This window comes from Lolium perenne, chromosome 3 (assembly GCF_019359855.2).
Source record: "Lolium perenne isolate Kyuss_39 chromosome 3, Kyuss_2.0, whole genome shotgun sequence".
NCBI classification, from domain to species: domain Eukaryota; kingdom Viridiplantae; phylum Streptophyta; class Magnoliopsida; order Poales; family Poaceae; genus Lolium; species Lolium perenne.
The window spans coordinates 74321308-74333452 of record NC_067246.2 but is presented as its reverse complement, the minus strand read 5'-3'; the positions used below and the strand labels follow the sequence as shown (position 1 = coordinate 74333452).

General features: G+C 48.2%; 3 protein-coding genes across 5 annotated transcripts; 2 read left to right on the top strand and 1 right to left on the bottom strand.

Moving 5' to 3' along the window:
* Positions 1-263: 263 nt before the first annotated feature.
* LOC127339338 (pentatricopeptide repeat-containing protein At5g52850, chloroplastic-like) lies at positions 264-7344 on the bottom strand. 3 transcript variants are annotated; one of them, XM_071827998.1, is made up of 5 exons: positions 4648-7344; positions 4320-4420; positions 3267-3378; positions 2545-3171; positions 264-2461 (listed from the first exon to the last, which is right to left on the bottom strand). In XM_071827998.1, the coding sequence occupies exon 1, from the start codon at positions 7335-7337 to the stop codon at positions 5187-5189; it is 2151 nt and encodes a 716-aa protein (XP_071684099.1). In that variant the 5' UTR covers positions 7338-7344; the 3' UTR covers positions 264-2461; positions 2545-3171; positions 3267-3378; positions 4320-4420; positions 4648-5186. The 3 variants fall into 3 exon arrangements, with proteins under 3 accessions (XP_071684099.1, XP_071684100.1, XP_051221161.1); XM_071827999.1 differs by having other exon boundaries at positions 264-3171; positions 4589-7344; XM_051365201.2 differs by having other exon boundaries at positions 264-3171.
* LOC127341495 (uncharacterized) lies at positions 578-2553 on the top strand. Its single transcript, XM_051367351.2, has one exon. It carries the CDS (start codon positions 578-580, stop codon positions 2387-2389), a length of 1812 nt encoding a protein of 603 aa, XP_051223311.1. The 3' UTR covers positions 2390-2553.
* LOC127341496 (uncharacterized) lies at positions 2706-4634 on the top strand. Its single transcript, XM_051367352.2, has 6 exons — positions 2706-3116; positions 3256-3370; positions 3451-3532; positions 3759-3810; positions 3931-3985; positions 4065-4634. Exons 1-6 carry the CDS (start codon positions 2706-2708, stop codon positions 4238-4240), a joined length of 891 nt encoding a protein of 296 aa, XP_051223312.1. The 3' UTR covers positions 4241-4634.
* Positions 7345-12145: the final 4801 nt, after the last annotated feature.

The following is a 12145-nucleotide window of genomic DNA, read 5'->3' as shown; positions in this document are numbered from 1 at the left end:
AGTGCCCTTTAAACCTAACAGCAGAGGGCGTGAGTGTCTTCCCCAGCTGCGACTCGACTTACATCAGCATGGCAGAGATTTCATTGCCAGATGTCGAGAGGCTGAGGCTGGAAGACGACGACTGGAGGGGAATGGAGATGTCGTGGAATGGGCCTTTACATTTGCTTTGGACGATAGTTGAGATGGGCCTAATATTTCTCTCTCTCTCCGTCTATTTTTTTCCTTACCTTTACGAGAGAGACAAGAATAGCAGGCAGGCAGAATGAATGAAGCAAAATGAGCATCCTCCCTCTTTCTTCGCTGATTCTGCATGCATCCCCAAACAAACAATCTCTTGTCCCAAACTCATCATCTTCCAAATCAACCAAGGAATGCAAGAATGAAGATGATATGCTGCTACAGGTAATCCATCAATCAATTCCTTCCTTCCTTCGATCCTTGTTCCTCCGTCCCTCTCTGTAATCAATCAATTAGTACATGCTGTTGTATGTAGCCTCGTCTCGATAGAGATCATCTCATTTCTTTCATTCAACATTGATTCGTCGCTATTGTTTGCAGCTGAGGTGAGCTTGCGGCCATGGATGACAGCGAGATGGAGACGCTGCTGCCCGGCTGCACCTTCTTCCACCGGCACCCTCTCCTCCTCTGCTTTCTCTTCTTCCTGGCTTTCCTCTACGCCTTCTTCTACCCACTCTTCGCCTTCCTCCTCGCATCCTCCCCAGTCCTTCTCCTCACCGCCTTCCTCCTCGGCGTCGTCCTCCTCCACAGTGTGCCCCAGGAACATGACCAGCACGTCTACAAGAAGATCAGCCGCAACCACCCAGCGCCATGCCACATCACAAGCACCGCCGCCGATGCTACCGGAGCCAGGCACAACAACCGCTCCCACCGTGGCTCTGCGGCTGACTCGCCGCCAACCAGCAGCGACTCCGACACCCAGCCCGCCATCATGTCCACCGCCACCTCTGTCGCCTCCTTCCCCGAGGACGACTCTGAGTCAGAGTCGGAGCCCGAGCACAGTGAACAACAAAAGCACCACAACCGGTCCGAGGAGGTGGTGCGTGCGGTGGCCTGGACGGCCGACGACGCCAAGAGCATCGAGAACATCGGATCTCTTGAGCTCGAGAGGAACGCAGCCGTCGAGAAGCTCATGTCCAGGCGCCTCGCCGCCCGCAGGCAGCCTCATCACCGCCGCCACCACAACATCGCGGGGGACATCGAGGACGACGCGTCCAGGCTCACCGTCCACGTCGTCAAGAGCAACCCTTTTGACCTCGACGAGCCCTACGGCGACGACGACTTCCCTGGCTCCGCGCCCTCCACGCTAGTCCACCCCTCGCGCAGCAACCCCTTCTTTGATGATGACGACGACAATGAACTCCTTCGTCCGCAACCACAGCAGCAGACATTGTCCTCGTTGCCCCCAGGGGCATCGGCCCAGAAGAAGAACCCCCTGCTGTTGAGACGGCACGAGAGCTTCACGGTGGGTGCGCCGTACGCCAGCGACTTCCGCCCGTCCCGCTTCAGGCCCTACTTCGTCACCGAGAAGATGCAGGGCCAGCCTGTCACTGTTCCTGAGGCCGGTGGCAAGATGAGCAGATCCTCGTCTTCGTCGTCATCTTCCTCCTCCTCCTTCTCTGCCTGTGCCAATGCCTATGCCGCTGTCTCCGCCAACAAAGAAGATGAAGAAGCAGCAGAACAGGAAGCTTTGGCAGAAGCAGAAGCAGCAGCACTCTTGGAGGCCAAGACAGATGATAATCATGAGCTTATTAGGCCTCGTGAGGTAGTGGCGGTGGACGTCGAGCTCATCAGTGACTCCTCCGATGATGACATCTCGCTGCCTGAGCAAATGAAGGTGCATCAGCAGCAGCAGCAGCAGCATCAGCAGCAGCAGCAGCAGCAGCAGCATCAGCATCAGCAGCAGCAGGTGGTGGTGTCAGACCAAGATGACGACGAGGGGGAGTCGTTTGAAGTCGAGAGCATCACAAAACAGGTAGCAGCAGCAGCAGAAGGCAAAGGCAAACAATTGGACACTGATCGTGGGTACGACTACAGCCCGTCAGCTGGTACAATGGAGAAGAAGCAGGACCAATTACCACCTTTGCCGCCAACTATGGCACAGACAAATAAGCTGGCGTCCATGCGGAGAGTATTCTCAGAAGATGAGGCAGATGAGCCGTGGGCACCACCAAGCAGACTGGAGGAGACGACGGCCACGGAGAAGGAGGCCAGGGAGCAAGACATGTTCCCACTTCCTCCTCTTCCTGAATCTGCTCCTGCTGCGGGTGCTGCTCCTCCTCTTGCTGCTGCCGCGAAGAAAGCTGCAGGGAAGTCGAACAAGTACAAGCCACCCTCCAAGAAGGCAGTCTTAGGATTCTTCCGGAAGTGACGACCATACAACCCTGCTGCTACTTCCTTTCCCTCTTTCTTCCTTCAGAAGTCTCTTCTCTTCTCCTCTGTTCTGTAGACAACACATGTCTGTATACTCTCTGGGGAACTCCATGTAAAGCATAGCAAAAGGATAACCAAGGAACAAAGCAATACCTTTTTACAGATTCTTGCCTTCCCTGGCTCTGCAGATTACATAGGAAGCAATTCCTTTCTTCATAATGTAACAAATTTTTATGCTTTAGCAATTCCTTTCCAATGCCAAGAAGCCTCCCCTATGTACTCAGATTCATTCTCTAACAACCAAGCAACCAAAAATGCCAAACACCCATAACCCTATAACATACCTCATCATTCTCTACCTCACATCTTTCTGCATTCAAACACTCAACACCATGAATTCTGCCCTCATGCTTGTCTCCTACCACTCTCCCTCTTTCAACCTAAAACAGCGCCCACCATCCCGGCACCAGCAGATAAGCGCCAACTGGGGAACGAGGCAACAATGTTCGCCAAAGCCCATACGAGCAATACTAGGGTCAAATGCAACCGGGGGACTTAGCAATGCTTACCGTGGAGGTAATGCATTACCGTCTTCACCCCTGACAGATGTGATTCAGGAGTTCTACTCCTCCATCAATGACAAGGACATGACACGGCTCAAGAAGCTGCTTGCCCCTGATTGTGTCGTCGAGCACACTTCATATTATAAACCACTGGATGTCAAGGTTTTACTCGCACCTCATTTTCTCATTCCGCTCCAATGTCTCATGGTTCAGTCCTCTGCATATTTGACCTCAAGCTATTAATTTAAAATCAAGTTCCCATACTTAAGAGTTCACAAAAAAAAAACTTTGCTGCATGCAGAATACCCATACCTACTTCACAAGGCTTATGGCGGCTATGAGGAAGAATGTCAAATTTGCTATTGATGAGGTTTGCCAAGGAGTAGAACCCACTGTTGCAGTAATGTGGCACCTTGGTAAGATCCTGCAGTTAGGAATTCGAATTATATAAGTGGCAGGCATTCTGGTACATGACAATGATATCAACTTGTTGCAGAGTGGAACGGTAAGATCATCCCATTTACCAAAGGCAGCAGTTTCTACATGTGTTCAGCAAAAGGAGAATCGCTTCTTATTAGGTATCCAAGATTGATACCCACCCGTGACAGCATATATTCTCTAGTTTCTACTATAATACCATGTTGCTTCCATCCATGTCAGGAAAGATCTTGGAACTATAATGTTATGGTGGTTCTATTTCTTATGGTCTTTATTTGGAAACAAGGGTTTGGCCTCTAGATAATTTTCTTTTAGAGGTGAAATTTCCCCTGACCTGAAATGCAAATGCTTTTACCCATACTGCAGGAAAGTTCATATATTCAACGAGTCACCTCTGAAACCAGGAAAGCTGGCATTGGTAGGCATACTAATGAGCTTGTTTTTCTGCTGCATCCAACTATGTTAGTCTGATACTGTGATTACCATGCCTCTAGCAGTCTAGCTAATTGACTTCCATGAAATATTCCGATTCTTACAGGAAATACTTCTATTCGTTGCCAAATTGTTCGACACACTTCCAAAAGAAGCTGAAGGTACATGCTTCATGAATTCAACTTTTAGCATAAACTAGTATTACTTGAAATCCAGCTAAGAATGTAAGTACACATGCAGCATTTCTACAGAATCCAGAAGCACTAGTTCAGCCCATTGTGAAGCTCTACAAATTCTGTGTGGAGCCTTTTGTCGTCTACCTTCTTGCATATTATATCCACTTCTGGTCATTCATGGCACAAGGATTGACTATGGTGCTCGGCATTTTGTATAACATACTCAAGCGGTTCGTGTGAGGAATTAATAACACAGAAAATTCCATATTCAGGAGAATAGCAATTCCCAAAGATATGTTGTGTGGTGGTAATAAATTACCGGTAACATCACGAGTAGAAGGATCAGCAAAGAGCAGCCTCAGAACCTTCCACATGATGTTGGTTTGTTTCCCGAGACTGAGGCATATCCTAGAATTGGTCCTGTGAAACAGAAATGAACATCATTCCACTGTTAAAAGAAAATGGCTGTTAACTCAGGGACATGTGTAACTACAGGATATTGCTATATTCTACTATTTTCTTGACAGAATTAAATAAAACTGTCCCCTAGAAATTCTGCCTAGTATTAATGTGTATAATCTGATGTACCATATTATATTCAATGCCTATTCATGTAGTGTAGGTCTTTGTTCAAGAGGGAAGGTTACCCCACAATCTGTAGACTATAGTAAGTGGTACAGTCAGCGCTCTGCAGGAGAGTTCAAACACTTCCAAGCCTCATGTCATATTCAGCTTAACCCTGCAGCGGTGTAAAACTATTTATTTACGTATGTAGGCATGTAGCATTAGACATTCTATTTGAAGCTTGAAATTGACTCCATTTTCCAGATTGTTTTTCCTTTTGCATGAGTATCCAGCTGAAGAGTGCTTCAATTCAATTCAATGCAAGACAAGACCATTATCGCTTAGGGTTTAGACCAAGCATTTTGCCTGTCTTAGCACACAACGGTTACCAGAACTCAAATCAGTGACAGCGTATGACAGGGATGGTGTATTCCTTCACTAACTGGTTAAGTGAATACCATCATACCATACTCACTCTAAAAGAGCTTGGTTTAAAAGGGGGTGGAACACAATCTATTTCATCCAATGCCTCATATGTGGTTTCCGTGCAGTGAAATTTCCATAAATCCTTGAGGAAAAAAATCACCACTGAACAACAGCAAATCCTGCATTACTCTTCTCATCATCTCATGCTCGATGTTGAGATGTCGAAAGAAATAGCTGCACCACTCTTCATCTTGTGTGCATGTACACGGCACTCATGTTTCCAAGGAGCACCACAGATGGCTGAAAGCATATTCTGCAATACTGTGTCTGATGGATATAACTCTAGTGCCTTCTTTGCAACGTTTTCGCCAACAACCAGATCGTTATGGAGCTCGCAAAATGCCAACAGACACTTGTACATCGACAAGTCAGGCTGTATAGGCATGGTCTCAATGGTGCATGCCGCCTCTGTAAGACGACCCGCTCGTCCTAACATATCCAGAAAGAGTGTGTAGTGGCTCCTTTGTGGGGAAACACCAAACTGTTTCCTCATAGAGTTAAAATGTTTGATCCCAATGTCAATCAAGCCACCCTGAGTGCAGGCGTAGAGAACAACAGAGAAAGTGATGTCATCAGGCTGAGCCCCACCCAGTGTCATGTCTTCGAAGACCGACAATGCTTCATAATAAGATCCATTGGATGACAGCCCTGATATTAATGCATTCCAGGACACAACACTCGGCTCCCTAATTGACTGGAACACACTTTTAGCATCCTGCAGACACTTGTGCTTGCTGTACATGTTGATAAGGCTGTTAGAAACCGAGACTTGACTGCTCAACCCCAATTTCAGCGAGCAGCAGTGCAACTGCATCCCAGGCTCTATGGATGGCAGGGCCGCAGCAGCAGAGAGAAAGCAGGCGAGACTAAAACCGTCCATCTGGACCTCCTCCTGAAACATGTGGACTATCATCTCAAGGGCCCTGTTTGGAAGGCCGGCCTGATTCAGCCCCTTGGCTAGACTTGTGTATGTGAAGCTGTCCCTTACAAATGCCATTGTTGTTGCCACTGCCCATGCTTCATCCATTCTTGCAAACCTGGAGTAAAGATCAACCAGCGAGTTCCCAACAGCCACATCCAAAGACTCGAAGCTGGTCTTGAGCACATAAGCATGGATTTTCGCAGCATGTAGGAAAGACTGCGAGGAGCTGCAGCCCTTGAGAAGGGTGGAGACGGTGAATGAGTTGGGTTGCACCCCACTAGCCCGCATCTCGGCGAATGCTGCAAACGCGTCCTCGTCTCTGCCATGGCGTGCAAGTCCAGAGATGAAGGCGGTCCAGGACACCACATTCGGCCTGTCAGAAGCATTGAACGCATGGACCAAGTCGAGTAACCGGGCGGATGACTTGCTGTAGAAGTCGACGAGCGCATTGCAGACAGAGACGTCGTGCTCCAGAGCAAACTTGAATACTCGGGCATGGAGCTGCCGTCCAGCTTGGAAACCCTCCTGAGGATGGCCGGAGGAAGAGCAGGCGGTGATGATCCCCGCGAAGGTGAATGCATTGGGCGGCACCGCGGCGAGCTCCATGTGATGAAACATCCGCAGAGCGGCCTGAAGGTCTCCCGTCCGCGAGTAGCCGGCAATCATGGCTGTCCAGAGCACGACGTCGGTTTCGGGCGTGGAGCGGAGCACGGCGTGGGCATGGCCCATGAAGCCGCAGCAGGAGTACATGTGGACAAGCGCGGTCTTGAGGACCAGGTTAAGGTCCGCCCCCCAACGAAGGAGCTGCGCGTGGAGCTGCCTCCCATGGCGGCACAGCCGCCGGGAGGCACAGAGAGCCAGCAGGATGGCAAAGGTGCGCTCGGTGGGCGGCGCGGCGTCAGCGAGCATGCGAGGGTAGAGCGCGAGGGCCTGGGCCCACTCCCCGGCGCGGAGGAAGGCCGACATCATGGCGGTGTAGGAGACGGCGTCCCTGCGGGTCATTTCGCCGAACAGCTTGGCGGCGGCCGGGTGGTCCGACCGCGCCGAGGAGTAGAAGGCGAGCAGGGAGCAGGCGAGGACGGGGTTGGAGGCGGCGAGGCCGCGGCGGCATGCCTGCGCGTGTATCTGGTAGGCCAGGCGGTCGTCGCGGCAGCGGAGGAGCGCGGAGTAGGCGAGCTCGTCGGCGGCCGCGGCCGGGTGAGCGGCGAGGACTCGCCGGAAGACGGTGAGCGCGGCGGCGTGGCGTCCAGAGCGCGCGTGGTCGGCCACGGCCGCCGCCCACGAAGCCGCCGCACGGCGTTGGGTGACTTGGCGTGGTAATGGCGCGAGGAGGCGGCGGTGGCGCGACAGGCGGCATGCCGGCATTCCTTTGTTTTCGCTGCCGCTCAACTGGATGGAAGTTCTTTCTGTCAAATATGTGCTGAATTCATTCACTTTTTTTGAATCTATTCTTCGAGATATATGCTGAAGACTTCATGTGTCACTGACATGTGGTGGTCATAGGGCAAATATGCAATAAAAAATTGTAAAGTGTGGCAAATGTGCAAATATTTCGTTCAAATTTTTGTTTAATTCATTCTTCCGAATAGACTGAAGATGTTGAGACAATCTGATACATTCACATGTCTGAAGAAGCTCAGATATGCTTTACTTCAGAGTAGGATTAGTTGGGTGGTGATTGTGAAGCCTGTCGATAGGGTAAAGTCGTCGGTGAAGAGAAAAATCAAAGACAGGCTACAAGTAGTCTATTTTAATTGACGCCGGAGTATGCCTACTATGTTGAATGTAAGTGGGTTACGGTTCAGTAAGGCACCCCATGTAGCTTACAATCTCTGAAATCTTAAGACCCATCACGTCAGTGGCGGAGCTTAAAAGAAAAAGTTGGACGGGCCAACTAAAGGATAGCGCAAAAAGAAATATTGACAAGCAATTTTTGGAGAAAATAGAGTGAAACATCCGACACGGCGAGTTGTGGCTCTTGAATGCATATGCTTGTTTTAAACACATTTTGAAATGAAATTTCAAAAATCATGAAAAATATTGGCGCGTATATCTCTATGTTATAGGTGCACACAGTCGTCGCAGGACCAACAAATATAGTTTTTTCAAATATTTTTTTTTCGTGAAACTTTCTGTGAGCACATAGAATGTGGAGCTGGACCCGCAAATATTTGTTTGGAATTTTTTAACAATTTAAAATGTGTTCTTTTAGTAAATGCAGAGTAAATTTCCAGAAATTTTAATTTCTCCATCAAATGACTAAATAGGAATTTGAAAGAAGAAAAAAAATCATTCCAGTCAAGATAAATGATCTCCTAAATTGACTAACCGCTAGCTTTTTTATATAGAATTGATTAACAAAGCTAGCTACGTAGCTTAGATAGGAACGACAATAATTTTATTGAAGAAGAATGAACAAGCAGTGAAAGAAACGTCTTCTGAGTACCTAGGAGCTCTCGGTGGATGCTCGCCAATGAGTTTGCCGGCGTGCTTGCTCGTTAACTACTTTAGTTTGCTACTGCCAATGGGTTGGGCTACCGATTATGCTTAGCTGTAAATACTTTTGCAGAAAAGCTGGGCGGGCCACGGCCCGGTTCGGCCCCTGAGTAGCTCCGCCAGTGCCACGTTGGCAGTTTGGAGACAGCTTTTGGGATAAAGTTTAGACCCACGTTACTAGTTGAGAGAGAGTTAGAGTGGTATATAATGGTTGCTTTTCTAGTCCTTCCAAGTGAGTGAGAATAGAAGGAGCCCTCGCGCACTCCTTCTCTGCCCCGCCTCGTCACGCACGTCGTGTTTCATGACTCGAGTTCGAGTTCGAGACACCTTTCAGGAAGCCTACACACACAGAAGTCTCTAGTCTGTCTCTCTCACGAAAAAGTTCATTTTACTGCGCTGCTCTCTAGTCCTCCCCATCCCGGCAGCTGCGTGCACAGCCGTCCGGGAGAGCGGGCCTCCGAAACCCCGTCTGTCGAGATCCTGCACCGGGAGGCGCGCGATAAGGTTTTTGGGGAGCGTCTCGGCGCGACTGCTCGCTGATGTTCGTGTTCTTCTTCACCGGTTTGACTGCTTCTTCGACAAATCCGACTACACCATGGGCGACATCAACGACGGCCATGGTAGTGGTGCTGCTGGTGCAACCTTCCCAGCCGCGATGTACGTGATTTTCCTCTCATACCTTGCACTGCTACTTGTTCCATGTTCAGATCTGATGCATGTGCTTAGTCTGATGTGTGTGGTTAAGTATGCTAGTGCATCTGTAATATTGTTTTCGGTAATTAAACTCACTTGGAAATTGCCTAATAATCTAACAATCCAAAAACCTTATATGCTTAGGAAATTGTTTACGGGTTCTCATTTCAAGAGATGGCAGACTAAGACCCTTTTGTGGCTCACTGTTATGGTCGTGCACCGGGTTGCTGATGGTACTCCCAGAGGTTCGCTTACTCCTGATGAGGATAAAGCGTTCGGGGAGGCCACCGTACTCTTTGTGGGTGTCGTCCTTGAAAGGACGAGATGTCGCCTAGAGGGGGGTGAATAGGCGTTTAAAAAACTCTTGCGGATTTGGCTTGTAAGAATGCGGAATTAAACTAACGTTTAGTTTACAAGCACAACTCCTAAATATGCTAGGCTCAACTAAGTGCAACAATAACAACTAGAGCTAAGCAAGATAGGCACAAGATATATGAAGCACAAGTGATAGCAAGATATATGTACTTCAAGCATGATGGCTATCACAAGGAAAGTAAGGTCAGGTATAGAAATAACCGAGGCACGCGGAGACGAGGATGTATTCCCGTGTTCCCTTCCTTTCCAAGAAGGTACGTCATGTTTGGAGGAGTGGAGGTCCCACGCAGGATTCCCCAATGCCACGAAGGCTCACCCTATTCTACGAGCCACACTCACGAAGGATAATGACTCTTTCCTTATGGTTAGTTTTTCCTCCACTCCGGAGATGGTAAGCTCCACAACTACTTCACAAGCTCCACGAAGGAGAAGCCCGGGCCTCTTCACAATCTTCCTTGAAGAGATCACCGGAGCACCAACCGCCAAGGCAACTAGGAGGTCTCCCTCCAAGAGTAACAAGCTCACGGTCTCTTACTCGAACTAATCGTGGTGAAGAGCTCAACACTATGCAATGATGCAAAGTAAGAACACTAGAGGTATTCTCTTTCACACTCAAATTCCACCAAAGCAACAAATGCTAGGATGAGATTAGAGAGGAAGAACAAAGAGGAAATCAGCAAATGACTCCAATATCTAGATCTAAAGAGTTCCCCTCACTTAGAGAAGAGATGGATTGGTGGGGATTGTAGATCTAGATCTCCTCTCTTAGATCCCTCAAGAATGAGCAAGAATCATGGGGGGAATCAAGAGATAGGGCAAGTTCTTCAAAATCAACAATGGAGGAGAGAGAGTGGAAGAACTTATCCAGCCCAAGGTGGAAGAAGGCCTATTTATAGTCTAGGGAGAAATATAACCGTTGGGTGAGTTTCAGCTATAACCGTTGGGTGAGTTTCAGCTCAGCACACTCAAGGAGGCCGGTCAACCGGGCCTAGGGCCGGGTCGTCCGGTCCAGGTGCCGGTCAGACCGGGGCACAGGCCAGACCCGGCCGGTTCAAACCGGGCCTGTAACCGGGCCATCACCGGGACACTTATGTGTCTTACAGTACATGGCCCCGGTTGGCACCAGTCCACGGGCCGGTTTGAACCGGGCCATCCGGTGGGACGATCGGTCACGCCGGGCGAGAAACCGGGCCAGCAGGAAAAACATGTTATACAAAAATTGTGATAACTTTTGTGTTCGGACCCCGATTGACATGAAACCAATTTTGTTGGAAAGATAACGACGAATAGAACCCCAACAAAAACAAATATGGAGACTCCTCGCAGGATATTTTTAGATGTTTTTGGAGAGGGTGTCTCCCACCGTCAAGAAACGGTGAAGACGTCCAAACTCGAAAACGCAATAGAAGATGCATGCGGATTCCGTTTTCGATGAACTTGGGCTTGTTGTAAAGCTAGCAACAAGCTCAAGAACCTCTCATAGAGAAACACCAAGAAGCAATATGGATATGCAAAGTATGCAAAGGATTGAGCTCCCTAAGACGATGTGATCAAGTTACCCAACCGAAAGCCCCTCTTGACAGTGCGGCTATCTATCCTATAATCCGGTCTCCCATCAACCACCTTGAGACCGGTAAAAGGAAAACCTATCAAGGCCATACCTTTGCCTTGCGCATCCCGCTTGATCTTGATGATAACTCTTCAAGCTCCACTCAAGCCGAAATGCATCACTTGATCATTTTTGCTTCGTGAAGACTCACAAATGCTCCCCCATACAGCATGATGGGAAAGCTCCATTGATGCACATCTTCACATGTCCATTATCACCAAAGGGACGACAAGCTTTAAGCATATGATCCTCTTGAGATGCTCAACTTGAACTTGCCCAACTCAACCTTGATGACGATCACCACTTGATGTCATCCTCTCATGGGCTATATGAGATCTCACTTTTGATGCATGCCCATGGAAAGATACCTAACCCACATAGACAACACAAGGGAACATATATGATGGGTTAATTCATAAAGCATAATTGACAAGGCTTACCATACCACATGACTTCGCGTGGCACATTTTTCATGCTTCATGTGTTGACCAAACTTGACTCTATTCTTCACTTCTTGTATTGGTCAACCTTGTATCTTCTCATGCTCTACCATACTATCTTGAGGTGTATAAAGAATTCTTCATTTGGTTGCATGCTCTAAATCTTAGTCAACCATAGCTCAACTCATGAGACTATCATGACACCGACTTAGAGCCATATCTTGAATTCTTCACTTGGAATTAAGCACTCAAGATCTTGATCATTCATTGCTTATCACATAAGCTAGAGCATGGCTAATATTGAGTTCCACATAAGAACTCCATCTTCATTTCTTCTGCTTGATCATATCACATATATATCTTCAAATCGATGATCCTGATGCCAATACACATGGTATATCTTTATCTTCATGGCATCCATACTTGAATCCAACACATGGAATACAAGTAGTACCTATGGAATATTCCTTCATATAAACTCAATGAAAACATTAGTCCATAGGGGTTGTTACTTAATTACCAAAACCACACATAGGGGCAATATACCCTTACAGTCCTAA